Consider the following 22,716-nt stretch of genomic DNA (forward strand, 5'->3'; position numbering starts at 1 on the left):
ATCATATTGCAGTCCACACGTATCTCTTATGTGTGACTGCCATCATATAGCAGTCTACACGTATCTCTTATGTGTGACTGACCATCATATTGTAGTCTACACGTATCTCTTATGTGTGACTGACCATCATATTGCAGTCTACACATATCTCTTATGTGTGACTGCCATCATATAGCAGTCTACACGTATCTTTTATCTGTGACTGCCATCATATTGTAGTCTACACGTATCTCTTATGTGTGACTGCCATCATATAGCAGTCTACACGTATCTATTATGTGTGACTGCCATCATATAGCAGTCTACACGTATCTTTTATGTGTGACTGCCATTATATTGCAGTCTACACGAATCTCTTATGTGTGACTGACCATCATATTGCAGTATACACATATCTCTTATGTGTGACTGCCATCATATTGCAGTCTACACGTATCTCTTATGTGTGACTGCCATCTACTGGTCACACTTATCATTTCACCATGTACCAAATAAAATAGCTTCGAGGTCGGTAAGCACAACCAAAATTATTCCGTAAATTAGTCGCACCGGGTTATAAGACGCACTGTCCAGTTTTGAGAAAATGAAAGGATTTTAAGTGCACCTTACAGTCTGAAAAATGCGGTAATGCAAAAATATGGTTAAGATTGTGTACCATTGCACTGCACTGAGTTTTATCTTCACTGTAATTGATACATGACTGGAGCACGAGCGCACCTTGCCGCTACTGCAAGAAGATTCTTGGCATTGGCTGCACCTGGATCCACAGACAGAGACTTGGCAGCCAGCAGCAGTTTACTGGACGCCATGGAGATGTTCTTCAGATTGCCAATGACTTGAATCTGATCGTCCCTGCTCTGCAAAAGAAAAGAAAAAATATCGACTGATCAGTGAAGGTTGATCTGAGATGATGTATTTGGTGTTTCCGCAGCAGCTGTAAGGACTAACACAGCCGCAGTGTCATGCTACACCAGCTCAGATCCCTGAAGATGTTCCCACACTAATGAAGAAAATAACCAGAACACGAACATCACAAGATCTCATTAAGTGTGGCTCTTGGGCAAAGCAGTGTGGCCAAATGAATTTGATGTATCGAATTATAAAATGAATGGAATAAAAGGTAATAAAGTGACAGAACAACAAGCACCTTCACGGCTTTCTGTGTGTAACACACCATGTCAGTGGGATCAGCACCGGAATGTTGAGTGGGGTTGCATAATGATGATGAAACCTACTTGGGTGTGTCCTGCCATCTCGACACCGGCATCAAGGAACTCGTCAAAGTCTTGGCTGAACTTGCCGGAGGCGGAGGCCAGCTGGCTGCTGGTTCCGCGCGAGGAGTGGACGACCTCGCCCGCGGAGTGGTTGAGCTCAGCGGCTGTATGGTTCAGATCAGTCTGGGCTTCCTGGAATGTCTTACTGCAAGGGGGAAGCTTAGAAAAAACACACCGAAAATATGCTATTACGTGATAAAGTAAACCAAATGCAACGTTTAATCATCACTTGTTGAATAAACCCTTCAAGTAGTTTTTCTAACAATAAGCACAAATAGAAAGAAACATTGGAGGACTCACAATGTCCACCAACAACTTTTTGCTGGCTTCTCCAATGCTCCTGAGAGCCATGTCAACGTCCTTCTGGCCCGGCAGGCAGTTCACACAATTATTCAGCGAGTGCGACACGGCTTTGGCCACCTGAAAGACATCTGCTGTTACTGGAGAACAATACGCCACGACGTTCCAGAACAATGCGAGGAAAACATCCATCCATCCATTTTTCTACCGCACATCTCAGATGCAAATTGGGCCCACAGTAGAGATGCGCGGATAGGCAATTTATCTCATCCGCAACCGCGTCAGAAAGTCGTCAACCATCCGCCATCCACCCGATGTAACGTTTGATCAGAACTGCATCCGCCCGCCATCCGCCCGTTGTTATATATCTAATATTAATAAAAAAAAAAAAAAAAAGGGTGAAAACTACGCGAATTGCACCTTGTGCAGACAAGATTTTTCGATCGGACACGGAGGAATTAGCGATGTAAAAGACCACGTTGGGACAAAAAAACACAAGTCTAATGCCGTTGCTAGCGATACAAGTGGAAAACTTTCAACGTTTTTCGTCGCCCAAACAGATTCTTTGGATGTGATGAATGCCGAAGTTTTATTTACGGAGGCAATAATTGAGCATGGACTTCCAATCGCACTGGCTGATCACATGGGACAGTTAATAATGTAATTATGCAACCTTTAAAAATCATTACGCGGTGATCGCGATCCCAAAAATAAACTTTTCTTGCATGATAATGTCCAGAAAAATTCGCTTTATATTACTATAGAGTCCTTTTAACGAATGAGTTTGATGGTTTATCACAAACCTTAAATGAAATTCCATGGCCACCGTCCTGCTCTCTATATCAACCAGGGTGAGACCCACCCCTTTCGTGAGCGCACTGAGCGCGGAGTGACCCCTGTTACGCGCCCCCGGCAACAGGGGTGGCAAGCAGGTAAGCTGCGCGGGCGGAGCGCGCGGAGTGACCCATGTTACGAGCCCCCGGCCACGGGGGTGGCGGGCAGGTAAGCTGCTTACCTGCTGCGCGTGACGCCGGCCGCGGCGAAAGCGGACGAGGCGGGGTGTCGGTGCGGTGGGCGCGGTAGTGACCCTGGACGTGCGTCGGGCCCTTCTCGCGGATCGCCTCAGCTACGGCTCCCGGTGGGGCCCTCTCGGGGGAAGGGGCCTCGGTCCCGGACCCCGGCGAGGCGTCCCTTCTCCGCTCCGTAAAAGTGTCCATCTCTTTTCTTTTTTTTTCTTCTGTTGTGGCATATGCAGCAGGTGCCTGCTCGTTTTTCGTATGTGGGTAACAACATTTAACTATGTATATATATTTCCGAATTGGTTTAACTGCCACCCGCAAAAAAAAAAAAAAAAAAAAAAAAAATCTAATTAATCCGCCCGACCCGACCCGCGAGCGGATAAAATCTTATTTTTTTTAATTTCATCCGCCCGATCCGCGGATAATCCGCGGACTCCGCGGTTGTGTCCGCAAACCGCGCATCTCTAGCCCACAGTGCACTTTAACATACCTGCCAACTTTTGAAATCAGAAAAACCTAGTAGCCAGGGTCCAGGGGCCGCAGGCCCCGGTAGGTCCAGGACAAAGTCCTGGTGGGGGGGTTCAGGCTTCGCCCCCCGACGCAAAATGATTATTAGCATTCAGACAGGTTAAAATGTTGCTAAAACCATCACTTTTCTATCAGTCACAGTGACTTTTCAAAACAAAAATATTACAGCAAAAATCATATGGGTTGATTGACATGTTTATTCTGTAAGCTAACTTCAATAGTGTGAAATTATTTTGACAGTTAATGCCAGTTATCCTGTCAACCTTTCACAAGACTTCAATTTGTTAATTAAAAGTATAAACGGTATAAACACTTTTTACAGTAAACAAATGGTAAAACAGTACTAAACAATTCCATTAAAAAAAAAATTGGTGTCATTATTAACTTTCTGTCCAAGCTTGTATAATCTACTGCCTTGTTCAATTGTAAAAAATATTCTGTGCCTAAAATTCACATTTCTATCACAATTATCATACTGTAAACATGGTAAGCTAACTTCATTAAAATTAATAGTCCTGTCAATAGCATGGAATTACAATTCAAATGTAGTTTTTTTGTAAGCCTTTCAAAATAATTCAAAATATGAAAAATTAATGAAAATTAATGTAAGCCATCACACACTTGAAAAGTGGAACATCACATCTCTAATGTAATCATTTTTGATTACATTAGTCTTGTTCACGAGTGGGGGAAGAGTGGATCGTGAGATCGACAGGCGGATCGGTGCGGCGTCTTCAGTAATGCGGACGCTGTATCGATCCGTTGTGGTGAAGAAGGAGCTGAGCCGGAAGGCAAAGCTCTCGATTTACCGGTCGATCTACGTTCCCATCCTCACCTATGGTCATGAGCTTTGGGTCATGACCGAAAGGACAAGATCACGGGTACAAGCGGCCGAAATGAGTTTCCTCCGCCGAGTGGCGGGGCTCTCCCTTAGAGATAGGGTGAGAAGCTCTGTCATTCGGGGGGAGCTCAAAGTAAAGCCGCTGCTCCTCCACATGGAGAGGAGCCAGATGAGGTGGTTCGGGCATCTGGTCAGGATGCCACCCGAACGCCTCCCTAGGAAGGTGTTTCGGGCACGTCCGACCGGTAGGAGGCCACGGGGAAGACCCAGGACACGCTGGGAAGACTATCTCTCCCGGCTGGCCTGGGAACGCCTCGGGATCCCCCGGGAGGAGCTGGACGAAGTGGCTGGGGAGAGGGAAGTCTGGGCTTCCCTGCTTAAGCTGCTGCCCCCGCGACCCGACCTCGGATAAGCGGAAGAAGATGGATGGATGGATGGATGTAATCATTTTAACTTTTCAACAGAAATAGCACTGCAAAAATATTAAGGACATACTTCTGTATTTTGGTAGTTATGCTGTCAACATTTAACAAGATTTCTTCAACTTGGACTTGAAAGCATAAATAGTATCAACACTTTTAACAGTATAACAGTACTAAACAATTCCAATAGATAACATTGGTGTCATTACCTTTTTGTGGCTAAAATCCGAAAAACGTTGAAAGTTTTCCACTTGTATCGCTAGCAACGGCATTAGACTTGTGTTCTTTTGTCCCAACGTGGTCTTTTACATCGCTAATTCCTCCGTTTCCGATCGAAAAATCTTGTCTGCACAAGGTGCAATTCGCGTAGTTTTCACCCTTTTTGGAACGGCTTTTGAATATTCTTCACGGAATGACTGCAGTTTTCTTTTCGGTTTAAGACTCGTTTGCGATGTTTCTCCGGCTGATTCCATGATCGCTCGCTCGTTTGGAAACAATGGCAACAGGTGCCTCGTGCTTGGCAGCGGTGCTATAAATAGCCTCGCGCATTTTTAAAAAATATTTTTTTTAAATTAATGAAAAAACGTATTTTTTATCACTGCAACCGTAACCCGGAATAGGTTGATGAAAACCGTACTAATTACGGGAAAACCGGAGTAGTTGGCAGGTATGCTTTAACCACTGCAGCTAATAATTGATGACAGGTGGCAAAAAAATATGGTTACGCCCAGTGGGGCTGCAGGAGAGTGATTTATTATCCTAACACTAAGGATGAGACACTTGGACAGTATAATTGTTGTGGGAGGAGAAATTATCAAAAATTAGAGTGGGAGGAATTACATTTTTTAAATTGAGACTTCGACTGCTGACAGTTTTAATTGTCAATCACCAAACAGCGTGCAGATTTTAATCATAGCGTTTTAAAAGGCTCTGTGCTTATGCCAATTATATTCACTAAAATAGTACAAAACCCCAAACCAGTGAAGTTGTCACGTTGTGTAAATGGTAAATAAAAAGAGAATACAACAAATCCTTTTCAACTTATATTCAATTGAATAGACTGCAAAGACAAGATATTTAATATTCAAACTGAGAAACGTTGTTATTTTTTGCAAATAATCATGAACTTAGAATTTAATGGCAGCAACAAATTGCAAAAATGTTGTCACAGGGGCATTTTTACTACTGTGTTATATGTCCTTTCCTTTTAACAACACTCAGTAAAGGTTTGGGAACTGAGGAGACACATTTTTGAAGTGGAATTATTTCCCGTTCTTGCTTGATGTACAGCTTAAGTTGTTCAACAGTCTCTGTTGTGGTATTTTAGGCTTCACAATGCACCACACATTTTTAATGGGAGACAGGTCTGGACTACAGGCAGGCCAGTCTAGTACCCGCACTCTTTTACTATGAAGCCACGCTGTTGTAATAAGCAGGGGCGTCCATGATAACGTTGCTTGGATGGCAACATATGTTGCTCCAAAACCTGTATGTACCTTTTAGCATTAATGGTGCCTTCACAGATGTGTAAGTTACCCATACCTTGGGCATTAATACATCCCCATACCATCACACATGCTGGCTTTTACACTTTAACAGTCCAGATGGTTCTTTTCCTCTTTGTTCCGGAGGACACGACGTCCACAGTTTCCAAAAACAATTTGGAAATGTGGACTCGTCAGACCACAGAACACTTTTCCACTTTGCGTCAGTGCATCTTAGATGAGCTCGGGCCCAGTGAAGCCGACGGCGTTTCTGGGTGTTGTTGATAAATGGCTTTGGCTTTGCATAGTAGAGTTTTAACTTGCACTTAAAGTAGTAGCGACCAACTGTAGTGACTGACAGTGATTTTCTGAAGTGTTCCTGAGCCAATGTGGTGACATCACTTTTTGATGCCGTACCGCCTGAGGGATCGAAGGTCATGGGCTTAGCAGCTTACGTGCAGCGATTTCCAGAGGTGGGTAGTAACGCGCTACATTTACTCCGTTACATCTACTTGAGTAACTTTTGGGATAAATTGTACTTCTAAGAGTAGTTTTAATGCAACATACTTTTACTTTTACTTGAGTATATTTATAGAGAAGAAACGCTACTTTTACTCCGCTACTTTTATCTACATTCAGCTCGCTACTCATTTTTATCGATCTGCTAATGCACGCTTTGTTTGTTTTGGTCTGTCAGACAGACCTTCATAGTGCCTGCGTTTCAACAAATACAGTCACTGGTGACGTTCACTCCGTTCCACCAATCAGATGCAGTCACTGGTGACGTTGGACCAATCAAACAGAGCCAGTGGTCACATGACCTGACTTAAACAAGTTGAAAAACTTATTGGGGTGTTACCATTTAGTGGTCAATTGTACGGAATATGTACTGTACTGTGCAATCTACTAATACAAGTTCCAATCAATCAATCAAAAGTGTGAAGGAAAAAAGACCCTTTTTTATTTCAACCGTACATCCCGTCAAAAGCCTAAAGACTGACTGCACAGTTCCTGTCTTCACAATAAAAGTGCCGCTCCATCGCGCCTGCGCTTTCAAAATAAGAGTCTCCGAAAGCCAGCGCAAACAAGCTAGCAAGCTACGGAGTTTGCCGCCAATGTATTTCTTGTAAAGTGTATAAAAAGGAATATGGAAGCTGGACAAACAAGATGCCAAAAACCAACCACTTTCATGTGGTATTAGACAGAAAGGAGGAACTTTTTTTCTCCTCTATTTGAAAAGGTGGATGTTATCATCACTACTGTCTGATTCCAATCAATGCAAGTCATCAGAATCAGGTAATACACCAACTTATATTCTTGTCTTCATGAAAGAAAGAAATCTATATGTGTTAAACATGCATGTATATTCATTAAAACACCTTTAACATGTAAACAAAAACGGCAAAATAAATAAATATAAATTATATACTGTATATATCAATGTATGTATATATATATATATATATATATATATATATATATATATATATATATGTATATATATGTGTGTGTATGTATATATATATATATATATGTGTGTGTGTGTGTATATATATATATATATATATATATATTTGTCCATCCATCCATCTTCTTCCGCTTATCCGAGGTCGGGTCGCGGGGGCATGTGTATGTATATATATATATATATGTATATATATATATATATATATATATATATGATATGATATGATATGTGTGTGTATGTTACTCATCAGTTACTCAGTACTTGAGTAGTTTTTTCACAACATACTTTTTACTTTTACTCAAGTAAATATTTAGGTGACTACTCCTTACTTTTACTTGAGTAATAAATCCCTAAAGTAACAGTACTCTTACTTGAGTACAATTTCTGGCTACTCTACCCACCTCTGGCGATTTCTCCACAAACCGTAGATGGTGAAATTTCTAAATTCCTTGCAATAGCTGGTTAAGAAATGTTGTTCTTAAACTGTTGGACAATTTGCTCACGCATTTGTTGACAAAGTGGTGACCCTCGCCCCATCCTTGTTTGTAAATGACTGAGCATTTCATGGAAGCTGCTTTTATACCCAATCATGGTGCCCACCTGTTCACAATTAGCCTGCTCACCTGTGGGATGTTCCAAATAAGTGTTTGATGAGCATTCCTCAACTTCCCCAGTCTTTTTTGCCACTTGTGCCAGCTTTTTTTTTTAAACATGTTGCAGGCATCAAATTCCTAATGAGCTAATATTTGCAAAAAATAACAAAGTTTACCAGTTTGAATGTTAAGTATCTTGTCTTTGCAGTCTATTCAATTGAATATAAGTTGAAAAGGATTTGCAAATCATTGTATTCTCTTTTTAATTACCATTTACACAACGTGACAACTTCACTGCTTTTGGGTTTTGTAATTGAAGGAAAGTGTATCGCATTTAGTGTTGTGTAGATGACTTTAACAGTTTACAAAAAAACAGCTAAAATGCTATAAGTGGCATTAAAATAAGGAAAACATTTCGATTAACAAAAAAAAGTCTATACTCCTAAAATGATTGAGGATTAGAATAGGATATTTGATCATCACAGTTTATTTTAGAAGAAACTTTTTACATTGAAATGAAATATCAAATGAATACTCATAGATTTAAATTAAATGTAAGTGGCTAAAAATAATTAATCCTTCATTCCGTCTCGCATGCTCCTCAAAAAATAAAAATTTGTTGTTAAAGCTTACAAGAAGTAAAATACTGCATTATAGGCAAAAAGCAAAAAAAAAAAAAAAAAAGGCATTTCTCATGTTAGATCAATTTGCTAAAGTTATGTAATATTTACTATAATCGGAGCTTTGTTTCCCCCCAAAAAAGCAAACAAATCTGCTGACATAAGAAAATATTGACATTTTCCTTTGTTGAAGCATCTTATATCTTTGGTATGTCTAAACTCCAAGGGCAATTATTTTTTTCCTCTTCTTCTTCCCATCAATGACCTAGTGTATGTAGATATGTATGGTGTCATAGAGCTGCTTAGTATGTGAAGCACTGTTATGATTGGTGGCTGCATGAATAAACATATACAGGTAAAAGCCAGTAAATTAGAATATTTTGAAAAACTTGATTTATTTCAGTAATTGCATTCAAAAGGTGTAACTTGTACATTATATTTATTCATTGCACACAGACTGATGCATTCAAATGTTTATTTCATTTAATTTTGATGATTTGAAGTGGCAACAAATGAAAATCCAAAATTCCGTGTGTCACAAAATTAGAATATTACTTAAGGCTAATACAAAAAAGGGATTTTTAGAAATGTTGGCCAACTGAAAAGTATGAAAATGAAAAATATGAGCATGTACAATACTCAATACTTGGTTGGAGCTCCTTTTGCCTCAATTACTGCGTTAATGCGGCGTGGCATGGAGTCGATGAGTTTCTGGCACTGCTCAGGTGTTATGAGAGCCCAGGTTGCTCTGATAGTGGCCTTCAACTCTTCTGCGTTTTTGGGTCTGGCATTCTGCATCTTCCTTTTCACAATACCCCACAGATTTTCTATGGGGCTAAGGTCAGGGGAGTTGGCGGGCCAATTTAGAACAGAAATACCATGGTCCGTAAACCAGGCACGGGTAGATTTTGCGCTGTGTGCAGGCGCCAAGTCCTGTTGGAACTTGAAATCTCCATCTCCATAGAGCAGGTCAGCAGCAGGAAGCAGGAAGTGCTCTAAAACTTGCTGGTAGACGGCTGCGTTGACCCTGGATCTCAGGAAACAGAGTGGACCGACACCAGCAGATGACATGGCACCCCAAACCATCACCCAGCCATGCAAATTTTGCATTTCCTTTGGAAATTGAGGTCCCAGAGTCTGGAGGAAGACAGGAGAGGCACAGGATCCACGTTGCCTGAAGTCTAGTGTAAAGTTTCCACCATCAGTGATGGTTTGGGGTGCCATGTCATCTGCTGGTGTCGGTCCACTCTGTTTCCTGAGATCCAGGGTCAACGCAGCCGTCTACCAGCAAGTTTTAGAGCACTTCATGCTTCCTGCTGCTGACCTGCTCTATGGAGATGGAGATTTCAAGTTCCAACAGGACTTGGCGCCTGCACACAGCGCAAAATCTACCCGTGCCTGGTTTACGGACCATGGTATTTCTGTTCTAAATTGGCCCGCCAACTCCCCTGACCTTAGCCCCATAGAAAATCTGTGGGGTATTGTGAAAAGGAAGATGCAGAATGCCAGACCCAAAAACGCAGAAGAGTTGAAGGCCACTATCAGAGCAACCTGGGCTCTCATAACACCTGAGCAGTGCCAGAAACTCATCGACTCCATGCCACGCCGCATTAACGCAGTAATTGAGGCAAAAGGAGCTCCAACCAAGTATTGAGTATTGTACATGCTCATATTTTTCATTTTCATACTTTTCAGTTGGCCAACATTTCTAAAAATCCCTTTTTTGTATTAGCCTTAAGTAATATTCTAATTTTGTGACACACGGAATTTTGGATTTTCATTTGTTGCCACTTCAAATCATCAAAATTAAATGAAATAAACATTTGAATGCATCAGTCTGTGTGCAATGAATAAATATAATGTACAAGTTACACCTTTTGAATGCAATTACTGAAATAAATCAAGTTTTTCAAAATATTCTAATTTACTGGCTTTTACCTGTATAAACTGGAGTTGTATGAATCGAGAGTGAAGAATGACAATCTCCCCAGGATTAAAAGCTCTTATTCCTTAAGGTCATCTACCTGTGCAAGTCTCTGCTGGCTTTCCGCATCTCCCGGATGAACCAGGGCCTGGTGGGCTTCGTGAATGAGCATGGACGAGCCCTCCATGACACACTGGGCTGAGTCCAGCATTGCAGCTGCAGCTTGAGGCTCCTTGGTGCTGGCTGCTACACCTCGGGCTGCTTGTGCCAACGACCTTAAAGCCTGCGCCGTTTCTCTGGCGGCCACACCTGCAACGAAGCCAGACGCTTGAGGGGGATTACAGCAAAGTCGGTCAGTCAGACACAACATGAACGTTTCTGCAGGACGAATGTTAGTGAAATTACAGAAGCCTTAGGAATCAAAAGGGAGGCATTTGAAGTAAAATAAACCTTTAGTAGCAGCAGATAATAACTAACAGATATAAATGGGGAACCAGGAATTCTGGAAATTCCTGGAATTTTTTTGAACTTGGAAAAATTGTAGTTTCAATTTCCAGGACGGTGCAATGTGTTGAAGGTGGAATGGTGTGAATAGGTTAAAAAATGGGGAAATGGTGAAAGTTTGAAAAATGGCCAACTCATTTTGAATGGGAAAATTGTTCGGGAAAAACGGGATTTCTGGGATTTTTTTTTTTTAGATTTGTTGAAGTAGAGCACACAATTCCTGTACAGGCTGAATATTTTGAAGTTGGAACAGTTTGAATCAGATGAAAAATGTGGGAATTTTGGAACTTTGAAGAATGTCCCATTGATTTAAATGGGAATTTCGAAAAAGTGTGGGAAATTCGGGAAAAGCGGGTATTTTTTGGAAAATGGTAAAAAAAACCTTGAATGTTCTGAATGAATTGAAATGGTTTGGTGTTGAAATTTTTCAAATCGGTTGAGAAATGTAGAAGTAGTAACATGTTGAATTGAGAAATGGTATTACGGAATTCCTGGAATTTCAGGAAAAGTGGGAATTTTTCCAGTTCAAAGAACAACTTTGTTTTTTTTGTCCCAATTAAGAGGAATGTTTTGACGGTGGAACGGTTGAAGTGAGTTAAAAAATGTGGGAGGAGTAGTTGCCAGAAATAAGGGTGGAAATAGGGCTTTGGGAAACCAGGAATTCTGGAAATTCCTGGAATTTTTTTGAACTTGGAAAAAGTGTAGTTTCAATTTCCAGGATGGTGCAATGTGTTGAAGGTGGAATGGTGTGAATAGGTTAAAAAATGGGGAAATGGTGAAAGTTTGAAAAATGGCCAATTCATTTTGAATGGGAAAATTGTTCGGGAAAAACGGGATTTCTGGGATTTTTTTTTTAGATTTGTTGACGTAGAGCACACAATTCCTGTACAGGCTGAATATTTTGAAGTTGGAACAGTTTGAATCAGATGAAAAATGTGGGAATTTTGGAACTTTGAAGAATGTCCCATTGATTTAAATGGGAATTTCGAAAAAGTGTGGGAAATTCGGGAAAAGCGGGTATTTTTTGGAAAATGGTAAAAAAAAACTTGAATGTTCTGAATGAATTGAAATGGTTTGGTGTTGAAATTTTTCAAATCGGTTGAGAAATGTAGAAGTAGTAACATGTTGAATTGAGAAATGGTATTACGGAATTCCTGGAATTTCAGGAAAACTGGGAATTTTTCCAGTTCAAAGAACAACTTTGTTTTTTTTGTCCCAATTAAGAGGAATGTTTTGACGGTGGAACGGTTGAAGTGAGTTAAAAAATGTGGGAGGAGTAGTTGCCAGAAATAAGGGTGGAAATAGGGCTTTGGGAAACCAGGAATTCTGGAAATTCCTGGAATTTTTTTGAACTTGGAAAAAGTGTAGTTTGAATTTCCAGGATGATGCAATGTGTTGAAGGTGAAATGGTATGAATAGGTTGAAAAATGGAGGAATGGTGAAAGTTCGAAAAAGGGCCAATTCATTTTGAATGGGAAAAATGTTTGGGAAAACCGGGAATTCTGGGAAATCTTTTTAGATTTGTTGAAGTAGAGCACACAGGCTGAATATTTTGAAATTGGAACAGTTTGAATCAGATGAAAAATGTGGGAATTTTGGAACTTTAAAGAATGTCACATTGATTTAAATGGGAATTTCCAAAAAGTGTGGGAATTTCTGGAAAAGCGGGTATTTTTTGGAAAATGGTAAAAAAAAACTTGAATGTTCTGAATGAATTGAAATGGTTGGTGTTGAAATTTTTCAAATCGGTTGAGAAATGTAGAAGTAGTAACATGTTGAATTGAGAAATGGTATTACGGAATTCCTGGAATTTCAGGAAAAGTGGGAATTTTTCCAGTTCAAAGAACAACTTTGTTTTTTTTGTCCCAATTAAGAGGAATGTTTTGACGGTGGAACGGTTGAAGTGAGTTAAAAAATGTGGGAGGAGTAGTTGCCAGAAATAAGGGTGGAAATAGGGCTCTGGGAAACCAGGAATTCTGGAAATTCCTGGAATTTTTTTGAACTTGGAAAAGTGTAGTTTGAATTTCCAGGATGATGCAATGTGTTGAAGGTGGAATGGTGTGAATAGGTCAAAAAATGGGGAAATGGTGAACGTTTGAAAAATGGCCAATTCATTTTGAATGGGAAAATTGTTCGGGAATAAACGGGATTTCTGGGAATTTTTTTTAGATTTGTTGAAGTAGAGCACACAATTCCTGAACAGGCTGAATATTTTGAAGTTGGAACAGTTGGAATCAGATGAAAAATGTGGGAATTTTGGAACTTGGAAGAATGTCCCATTGATTTCAATTGGAATTTCCAAAAAGTGTGGGAATTTCGGGAAAAGCGGGTATTTTTTTGAAAATGGTAAAAAAAACTTGAATGGTCCAAATGAGTTGAAATGGTTGGTGTTGAAATTTTTCAAATCGGTTGAGAAATATAGAAGTAGTAACATGTTGAATTGAGAAATTGTATTATGAAATTCCTGGAATTTCGGGAAAACCGGGAATTTTTCCAGTTCAAAACAACTTTGATTTTTTGCCCCAATTAAGAGGAATGTTTTGACCGTGGAACGGTTGAAGTGAGTTAAAAAATGTGGAAGGAGTCGTCGCCAGAAAAAAGGGTGGAAATAGGGCTTTGGAAAACCAAGAATTCAGGAAATTCCTGGAATTTTTTTGGAACCTGGAAAAAGTGTAGTTTGAATTTCCAGGATGGTGCAATGTGTTATGGTATGAATAGGTTGAAAAATGGGGGAATGGTGAAAGTTTGAAAAATGGCCAATTCATTTTGAATGGGAAAAATGTTTGGGAAAACCGGGAATTCTGGGAAATCTTTTTAGATTTGTTGAAGTAGAGCACACAGGCTGAATATTTTGAAATTGGAACAGTTTGAATCAGATGAAAAATGTGGGAATTTTGGAACTTTAAAGAATGTCACATTGATTTAAATGGGAATTTCCAAAAAGTGTGGGAATTTCGGGAAATCGGGTATTTTTTTTGAAAATGGTAAAAAAACAAAACAACTTGAATGTTCTGAATTAGTTGAAATGGTTGGTGTTTAAATTTTTCAAATCGGTTGAGAAATGTAGAAGTAGTAACATGTTGAATTGAGAAGTGGTATTACGGAATTCCTGGAATTTCGGGAAAACCGGGAATTTTTCCAGTTAAAAAAACAACTTTTTTTTTGTCCCAATTAAGTGGAATGTTTTGACGGTTGAAATGAGTTAAAAAATGTGGAAGGAGTAGTCGCCAGAAAAAACGGTGGAAATAGGGCTTTGGAGAACCAGGAATTCTGGACATTCCTGGAAATTTTTTAGAACTTGGAAAAAGTTTAGTTTGAATTTCCAGTATGGTGCAATGTGTTGAAGGTGGAATTGTATGAATAAGTTGAAAAATGGTGAAAGTTTGAAAAATGGCCAATTCATTTTGAACGGGAAAAATTTTCGGGAAAACCGAGAATTCTGGAAAATCTGGGAATTCTTTTTCGATTTGTTGAAGTAGAGCACACAATTCCTGAACAGGCTGAATATTTTGAAGTTGGAACAGTTGGAATCAGATGTAAAATGTGGGAATTTTGGAACTTGGAAGAATGTCCCATTTATTTCAATGGGAATTTCCAAAAAGTGTGGGAATTTCGGGAAAAGTGGGTATTTTTTGGAAAATGGTCAAAAAAAAACTTGAATGGTCCAAATGAGTTGAAATGGTTGGTGTTGAAATTTTTCAAATCGGTTGAGAAATATAGAAGTAGTAACATGTTGAATTGAGAAATGGTATTACGGAATTCCTGGAATTTCGGGAAAACCGGGAATTTTTCCAGTTCAAAGAACAACTTTGGGTTTTTTGTCCCAATTAAGAGGAATGTTTTGACGGTGGAACGGTTGAAGTGAGTTAAAAAATGTGGGAGGAGTAGTTGCCAGAAATAAGGGTGGAAATAGGGCTTTGGGAAACCAGGAATTCTGGAAATTCCTGGAATTTTTTTGAACTTGGAAAAAAGTGTAGTTTGAATTTCCAGGATGATGCAATGTGTTGAAGGTGAAATGGTATGAATAGGTTGAAAAATGGGGGAATGGTGAAAGTTTGAAAAATGGCCAATTCATTTTGAATGGGAAAAATGTTTGGGAAAACCGGGAATTCTGGGAATTCTTTTTAGATTTGTTGAAGTAGAGCACACAGGCTGAATATTTTGAAATTGGAACAGTTTGAATCAGATGAAAAATGTGGGAATTTTGGAACTTTAAAGAATGTCACATTGATTTAAATGGGAATTTCCAAAAAGTGTGGGAATTTCTGGAAAAGCGGGTATTTTTTGGAAAATGGTAAAAGAAAACTTGAATGTTCTGAATGAATTGAAATGGTTGGTGTTGAAATTTTTCAAATCGGTTGAGAAATGTAGAAGTAGTAACATGTTGAATTGAGAAATGGTATTACGGAATTCCTGGAATTTCAGGAAAAGTGGGAATTTTTCCAGTTCAAAGAACAACTTTGTTTTTTTTGTCCCAATTAAGAGGAATGTTTTGACGGTGGAACGGTTGAAGTGAGTTAAAAAATGTGGGAGGAGTAGTTGCCAGAAATAAGGGTGGAAATAGGGCTTTGGGAAACCAGGAATTCTGGAAATTCCTGGAATGTTTTTGAACTTGGAAAAGTGTAGTTTGAATTTCCAGGATGATGCAATGTGTTGAAGGTGGAATGGTGTGAATAGGTCAAAAAATGGGGAAATGGTGAAAGTTTGAAAAATGGCCAATTCATTTTGAATGGGAAAATTGTTCGGGAAAAACGGGATTTCTGGGAATTTTTTTTAGATTTGTTGAAGTAGAGCACACAATTCCTGAACAGGCTGAATATTTTGAAGTTGGAACAGTTGGAATCAGATGAAAAATGTGGGAATTTTGGAACTTGGAAGAATGTCCCATTGATTTCAATTGGAATTTCCAAAAAGTGTGGGAATTTCGGGAAAAGCGGGTATTTTTTTGAAAATGGTAAAAAAAACTTGAATGGTCCAAATGAGTTGAAATGGTTGGTGTTGAAATTTTTCAAATCGGTTGAGAAATATAGAAGTAGTAACATGTTGAATTGAGAAATGGTATTATGAAATTCCTGGAATTTCGGGAAAACCGGGAATTTTTCCAGTTCAAAAAACAACTTTGATTTTTTGCCCCAATTAAGAGGAATGTTTTGACCGTGGAACGGTTGAAGTGAGTTAAAAAATGTGGAAGGAGTCGTCGCCAGAAAAAAGGGTGGAAATAGGGCTTTGGAAAACCAAGAATTCAGGAAATTCCTGGAATTTTTTTTGGAACCTGGAAAAAGTGTAGTTTGACTTTCCAGGATGGTGCAATGTGTTATGGTATGAATAGGTTGAAAAATGGGGAAATGGTGAAATTTTGAAAAATGGCCAATTCATTTTGAATGGGAAAAATGTTTGGGAAAACCGGGAATTCTGGGAAATCTTTTTAGATTTGTTGAAGTAGAGCACACAGGCTGAATATTTTGAAATTGGAACAGTTTGAATCAGATGAAAAATGTGGGAATTTTGGAACTTTAAAGAATGTCACATTGATTTAAATGGGAATTTCCAAAAAGTGTGGGAATTTCGGGAAATCGGGTATTTTTTTTGAAAATGGTAAAAACAACAACAACTTGAATGTTCTGAATGAGTTGAAATGGTTGGTGTTTAAATTTTTCAAATCGGTTGAGAAATGTAGAAGTAGTAACATGTTGAATTGAGAAGTGGTATTACGGAATTCCTGGAATTTCGGGAAAACCGGGAATTTTTCCAGTTAAAAAAAAAACTTTTTTTTTGTCCCAATTAAGTGGAATGTTTTGACGGTTGAAATGAGTTAAAAAATGTGGAAGGAGTAGTCGCCAGAAAAAACGGTGGAAATAGGGCTTTGGAGAACCAGGAATTCTGGACATTCCTGGAAATTTTTTAGAACTTGGAAAAAGTTTAGTTTGAATTTCCAGTATGGTGCAATGTGTTGAAGGTGGAATTGTATGAATAAGTTGAAAAATGGTGAAAGTTTGAAAAATGGCCAATTCATTTTGAATGGGAAAAATGTTCGGGAAAACCGAGAATTCTGGAAAATCTGGGAATTTTTTTTTAGATTTGTTGAAGTAGAGCACACAATTCCTGAACAGGCTGAATATTTTGAAGTTGGAACAGTTTGAATCAGATGAAAAATGTGGGAATTTTGGAACTTGGAATAATGTCCCATTGATTTCAATGGGAATTTCCAAAAAGTGTGAGAATTTCGGGAAAAGCGGGTATTTTTTGAAAATGGTAAAAAAAACTTGAAAGGTCTAAATGAGTTGAAATGGTTGGTGTTGAAATTTTTCAAATCGGTTGAGAAATATAGAAGTAGTAACATGTTGAATTGAGAAATTGTATTATGAAATTCCTGGAATTTCGGGAAAACCGGGAATTTTTCCTGTTCAAAAAACAACTTTGATTTTTTTGCCCCAATTAAGAGGAATGTTTTGACCGTGGAACGGTTGAAGTGAGTTAAAAAATGTGGAAGGAGTCGTCGCCAGAAAAAAGGGTGGAAATAGGGCTTTGGAAAACCAAGAATTCAGGAAATTCCTGGAATTTTTTTGGAACCTGGAAAAAGTGTAGTTTGAATTTCCAGGATGGTGCAATGTGTTATGGTATGAATAGGTTGAAAAATGGGGGAATGGTGAAAGTTTGAAAAATGGCCAATTCATTTTGAATGGGAAAAATGTTTGGGAAAACCGGGAATTCTGGGAAATCTTTTTAGATTTGTTGAAGTAGAGCACACAGGCTGAATATTTTGAAATTGGAACAGTTTGAATCAGATGAAAAATGTGGGAATTTTGGAACTTTAAAGAATGTCACATTGATTTAAATGGGAATTTCCAAAAAGTGTGGGAATTTCGGGAAATCGGGTATTTGTTTTGAAAATGGTAAAAAAAAACAACAACTTGAATGTTCTGAATGAGTTGAAATGGTTGGTGTTTAAATTTTTCAAATCGGTTGAGAAATGAAGAAGTAGTAACATGTTGAATTGAGAAGTGGTATTACGGAATTCCTGGAATTTCGGGAAAACCGGGAATTTTTCCAGTTAAAAAAACAACTTTTTTTTTTGTCCCAATTAAGTGGAATGTTTTGACGGTTGAAATGAGTTAAAAAATGTGGAAGGAGTAGTCGCCAGAAAAAACGGTGGAAATAGGGCTTTGGAGAACCAGGAATTCTGGACATTCCTGGAAATTTTTTAGAACTTGGAAAAGGTTTAGTTTGAATTTCCAGTATGGTGCAATGTGTTGAAGGTGGAATTGTATGAATAAGTTGAAAAATGGTGAAAGTTTGAAAAATGGCCAATTCATTTTGAATGGGAAAAATGTTCGGGAAAACCGAGAATTCTGGAAAATCTGGGAATTTTTTTTTAGATTTGTTGAAGTAGAGCACACAATTCCTGAACAGGCTGAATATTTTGAAGTTGGAACAGTTTGAATCAGATGAAAAATGTGGGAATTTTGGAACTTGGAATAATGTCCCATTGATTTCAATGGGAATTTCCAAAAAGTGTGAGAATTTCGGGAAAAGCGGGTATTTTTTGAAAATGGTAAAAAAAACTTGAAAGGTCTAAATGAGTTGAAATGGTTGGTGTTGAAATTTTTCAAATCGGTTGAGAAATATAGAAGTAGTAACATGTTGAATTGAGAAATTGTATTATGAAATTCCTGGAATTTCGGGAAAACCGGGAATTTTTCCAGTTCAAAAAACAACTTTGATTTTTTGCCCCAATTAAGAGGAATGTTTTGACCGTGGAACGGTTGAAGTGAGTTAAAAAATGTGGAAGGAGTTGTCGCCAGAAAAAAGGGTGGAAATAGGGCTTTGGAAAACCAAGAATTCAGGAAATTCCTGGAATTTTTTTGGAACCTGGAAAAAGTGTAGTTTGAATTTCCAGGATGGTGCAATGTGTTATGGTATGAATAGGTTGAAAAATGGGGGAATGGTGAAAGTTTGAAAAATGGCCAATTCATTTTGAATGGGAAAAATGTTTGGGAAAACCGGGAATTCTGGGAAATCTTTTTAGATTTGTTGAAGTAGAGCACACAGGCTGAATATTTTGAAATTGGAACAGTTTGAATCAGATGAAAAATGTGGGAATTTTGGAACTTTAAAGAATGTCACATTGATTTAAATGGGAATTTCCAAAAAGTGTGGGAATTTCGGGAAATCGGGTATTTTTTTTGAAAATGGTAAAAAAAAACAACAACTTGAATGTTCTGAATGAGTTGAAATGGTTGGTGTTTAAATTTTTCAAATCGGTTGAGAAATGTAGAAGTAGTAACATGTTGAATTGAGAAGTGGTATTACGGAATTCCTGGAATTTCGGGAAAACCGGGAATTTTTCCAGTTAAAAAAACAACTTTTTTTTTTGTCCCAATTAAGTGGAATGTTTTGACGGTTGAAATGAGTTAAAAAATGTGGAAGGAGTAGTCGCCAGAAAAAACGGTGGAAATAGGGCTTTGGAGAACCAGGAATTCTGGACATTCCTGGAAATTTTTTAGAACTTGGAAAAAGTTTAGTTTGAATTTCCAGTATGGTGCAATGTGTTGAAGGTGGAATTGTATGAATAAGTTGAAAAATGGTGAAAGTTTGAAAAATGGCCAATTCATTTTGAATGGGAAAAATGTTCGGGAAAACCGAGAATTCTGGAAAATCTGGGAATTTTTTTTTAGATTTGTTGAAGTAGAGCACACAATTCCTGAACAGGCTGAATATTTTGAAGTTGGAACAGTTTGAATCAGATGAAAAATGTGGGAATTTTGGAACTTGGAATAATGTCCCATTGATTTCAATGGGAATTTCCAAAAAGTGTGAGAATTTCGGGAAAAGCGGGTATTTTTTTGAAAATGATAAAAAAAACTTGAATGGTCCAAATGAGTTGAAATGGTTGGTGTTGAAATTTTTCAAATCGGTTGAGAAATATAGAAGTAGTAACATGTTGAATTGAGAAATTGTATTATGAAATTCCTGGAATTTCGGGAAAACCGGGAATTTTTCCTGTTCAAAAAACAACTTTGATTTTTTTGCCCCAATTAAGAGGAATGTTTTGACCGTGGAACGGTTGAAGTGAGTTAAAAAATGTGGAAGGAGTCGTCGCCAGAAAAAAGGGTGGAAATAGGGCTTTGGAAAACCAAGAATTCAGGAAATTCCTGGAATTTTTTTGGAACCTGGAAAAAATGTAGTTTGAATTTCCAGGATGGTGCAATGTGTTATGGTATGAATAGGTTGAAAAATGGGAAAATGGTGAAAGTTTGAAAAATGGCCAATTCATTTTGAATGGGAAAAATGATTGGGAAAACCGGGAATTCTGGGAAATCTTTTTAGATTTGTTGAAGTAGAGCACACAGGCTGAATATTTTGAAATTGGAACAGTTTGAATCAGATGAAAAATGTGTGAATTTTGGAACTTTAAAGAATGTCACATTGATTTAAATGGGAATTTCCAAAAAGTGTGGGAATTTCGGGAAATCGGGTATTTTTTTTGAAAATGGTAAAAAAAACAACAACTTGAATGTTCTGAATGAGTTGAAATGGTTGGTGTTTAAATTTTTCAAATCGGTTGAGAAATGTAGAAGTAGTAACATGTTGAATTGAGAAGTGGTATTACGGAATTCCTGGAATTTCGGGAAAACCGGGAATTTTTCCAGTTAAAAAAAACAACTTTTTTTTTTGTCCCAATTAAGTGGAATGTTTTGACGGTTGAAATGAGTTAAAAAATGTGGAAGGAGTAGTCGCCAGAAAAAACGGTGGAAATAGGGCTTTGGAGAACCAGGAATTCTGGACATTCCTGGAAATTTTTTAGAACTTGGAAAAAGTTTAGTTTGAATTTCCAGTATGGTGCAATGTGTTGAAGGTGGAATTGTATGAATAAGTTGAAAAATGGTGAAAGTTTGAAAAATGGCCAATTCATTTTGAATGGGAAAAATGTTCGGGAAAACCGAGAATTCTGGAAAATCTGGGAATTTTTTTTTAGATTTGTTGAAGTAGAGCACACAATTCCTGAACAGGCTGAATATTTTGAAGTTGGAACAGTTGGAATCAGATGAAAAATGTGGGAATTTTGGAACTTGGAATAATGTCCCATTGATTTCAATGGGAATTTCCAAAAAGTGTGAGAATTTCGGGAAAAGCGGGTATTTTTTGAAAATGGTAAAAAAAAACTTGAAAGGTCTAAATGAGTTGAAATGGTTGGTGTTGACATTTTTCAAATCGGTTGAGAAATATAGAAGTAGTAACATGTTGAATTGAGAAATTGTATTATGAAATTCCTGGAATTTCGGGAAAACCGGGAATTTTTCCTGTTCAAAAAACAACTTTGATTTTTTTGCCCCAATTAAGAGGAATGTTTTGACGGTGGAACGGTTGAAGTGAGTTAAAAAATGTGGAAGGAGTCGTCGCCAGAAAAAAGGGTGGAAATAGGGCTTTGGAAAACCAAGAATTCAGGAAATTCCTGGAATTTTTTTGGAACCTGGAAAAAATGTAGTTTGAATTTCCAGGATGGTGCAATGTGTTATGGTATGAATAGGTTGAAAAATGGGAAAATGGTGAAAGTTTGAAAAATGGCCAATTCATTTTGAATGGGAAAAATGATTGGGAAAACCAGGAATTCTGGGAATTTGTCAAGGGAACGCCTGCAATTCCTGAACAGTTTGAAGTTGGAACGGTTTGAATCGGATGCAAAATGTGGAAGGCAGAGCGCGCCAAAATCTGGAGAAGTTGAAAAAGTTTAATAAATAGATTAATTTTGGTGCAGAAAACCATGTGTGTGAATATTTTGGAGCATTCACACAATAACTAACGTTTTGAACTGTAATGGTGTGGAATGTGCTACTTACAGCTGCTGTAACACAAAGCATAAGGTTCCCAATAGTCTGGCATGTGATTTGAACTTAATGAAAAAGACTGAAAATAAGCCGGGGGGTACAGGGCGGTGCCCAGCTGGGGGGAACAAGTGGGATTTATAGCATGAAATAACAAATATCTTGCAGTCATGTTGTTTATGTTTCAAAATGTCAGCTACTGTCTTGTTGTAAAAGTCATCACATCTTCCGTGTCGAGAGCGGTTTTGATTTGGGCTTACATGGTAAACAACTCAAATGAACTTAGAATACACTCTGGGAGAAACCGATGGGAGTGAGAAGAGCAAGCAGGGAGCTGATAGGCAAAGACAGGCAACTGACAAACTTGATTAAAATAACTAAATACAAAAGTTGTCACGTTGTGTAAATGGTAAATAAAAAGAGAATACAATGATCTGCAAATCCTTGTCAAACTATATTCAATTGAATAGACTGCAAAGACAAGATATTTAATGTTCACACTGATAAACTTTGTTATTTTTTGCAAATATTAGCTCATTTGGAATTTGATGCCTGCAACATGTTTCAAAAAAGCTGGCACAAGTGGCAAAAAAGACTGAGAAAGTTGAGGAATGCTCATCAAAGACTTATTTGGAACATCCCCCAGGTGAGCACTCTAATTGGGAACAGGTGGGTGCCATGATTGGGTATGAAAGCAGCTTCCATGAAATGCTCAGTCATTCACAAACAAGGACGGGGCGAGGGTCACCGCTTTGTCAACAAATGCGTGAGCAATTTGTCCAACAGTTTAAGAACAACCTTTCTCAAAGAGCTATTGCAAGGAATTTAGGGATTTCACCATCTACGCGCCGTAATATCATCAAAAGGTTCAAAGAATCTGGAGAAATCACTGCGCATAAGCGGCAAGGCTGAAAAC

General features: G+C 38.2%; 1 protein-coding gene across 1 annotated transcript in view; it reads right to left on the reverse strand.

Annotated features, from left to right (window-relative positions):
• tln2b (talin 2b) overlaps positions 1 to 22,716 on the reverse strand; it is a 415,773-nt gene that overhangs the window by 142,844 nt on the left and 250,213 nt on the right. The window contains exons 27-30 of the mRNA XM_072913901.1: positions 10,574 to 10,782; positions 1,575 to 1,694; positions 1,236 to 1,433; positions 718 to 857 (exon numbers count right to left, since the gene is read on the reverse strand). Coding sequence (XP_072770002.1) covers positions 718 to 857; positions 1,236 to 1,433; positions 1,575 to 1,694; positions 10,574 to 10,782 — 667 coding nt within the window. The remainder of the gene's footprint in view (positions 1 to 717; positions 858 to 1,235; positions 1,434 to 1,574; positions 1,695 to 10,573; positions 10,783 to 22,716) is intronic.

Source organism: Nerophis lumbriciformis, linkage group LG10 (genome assembly GCF_033978685.3).
Source record: "Nerophis lumbriciformis linkage group LG10, RoL_Nlum_v2.1, whole genome shotgun sequence".
Classification (NCBI taxonomy): Eukaryota; Metazoa; Chordata; class Actinopteri; order Syngnathiformes; family Syngnathidae; genus Nerophis; species Nerophis lumbriciformis.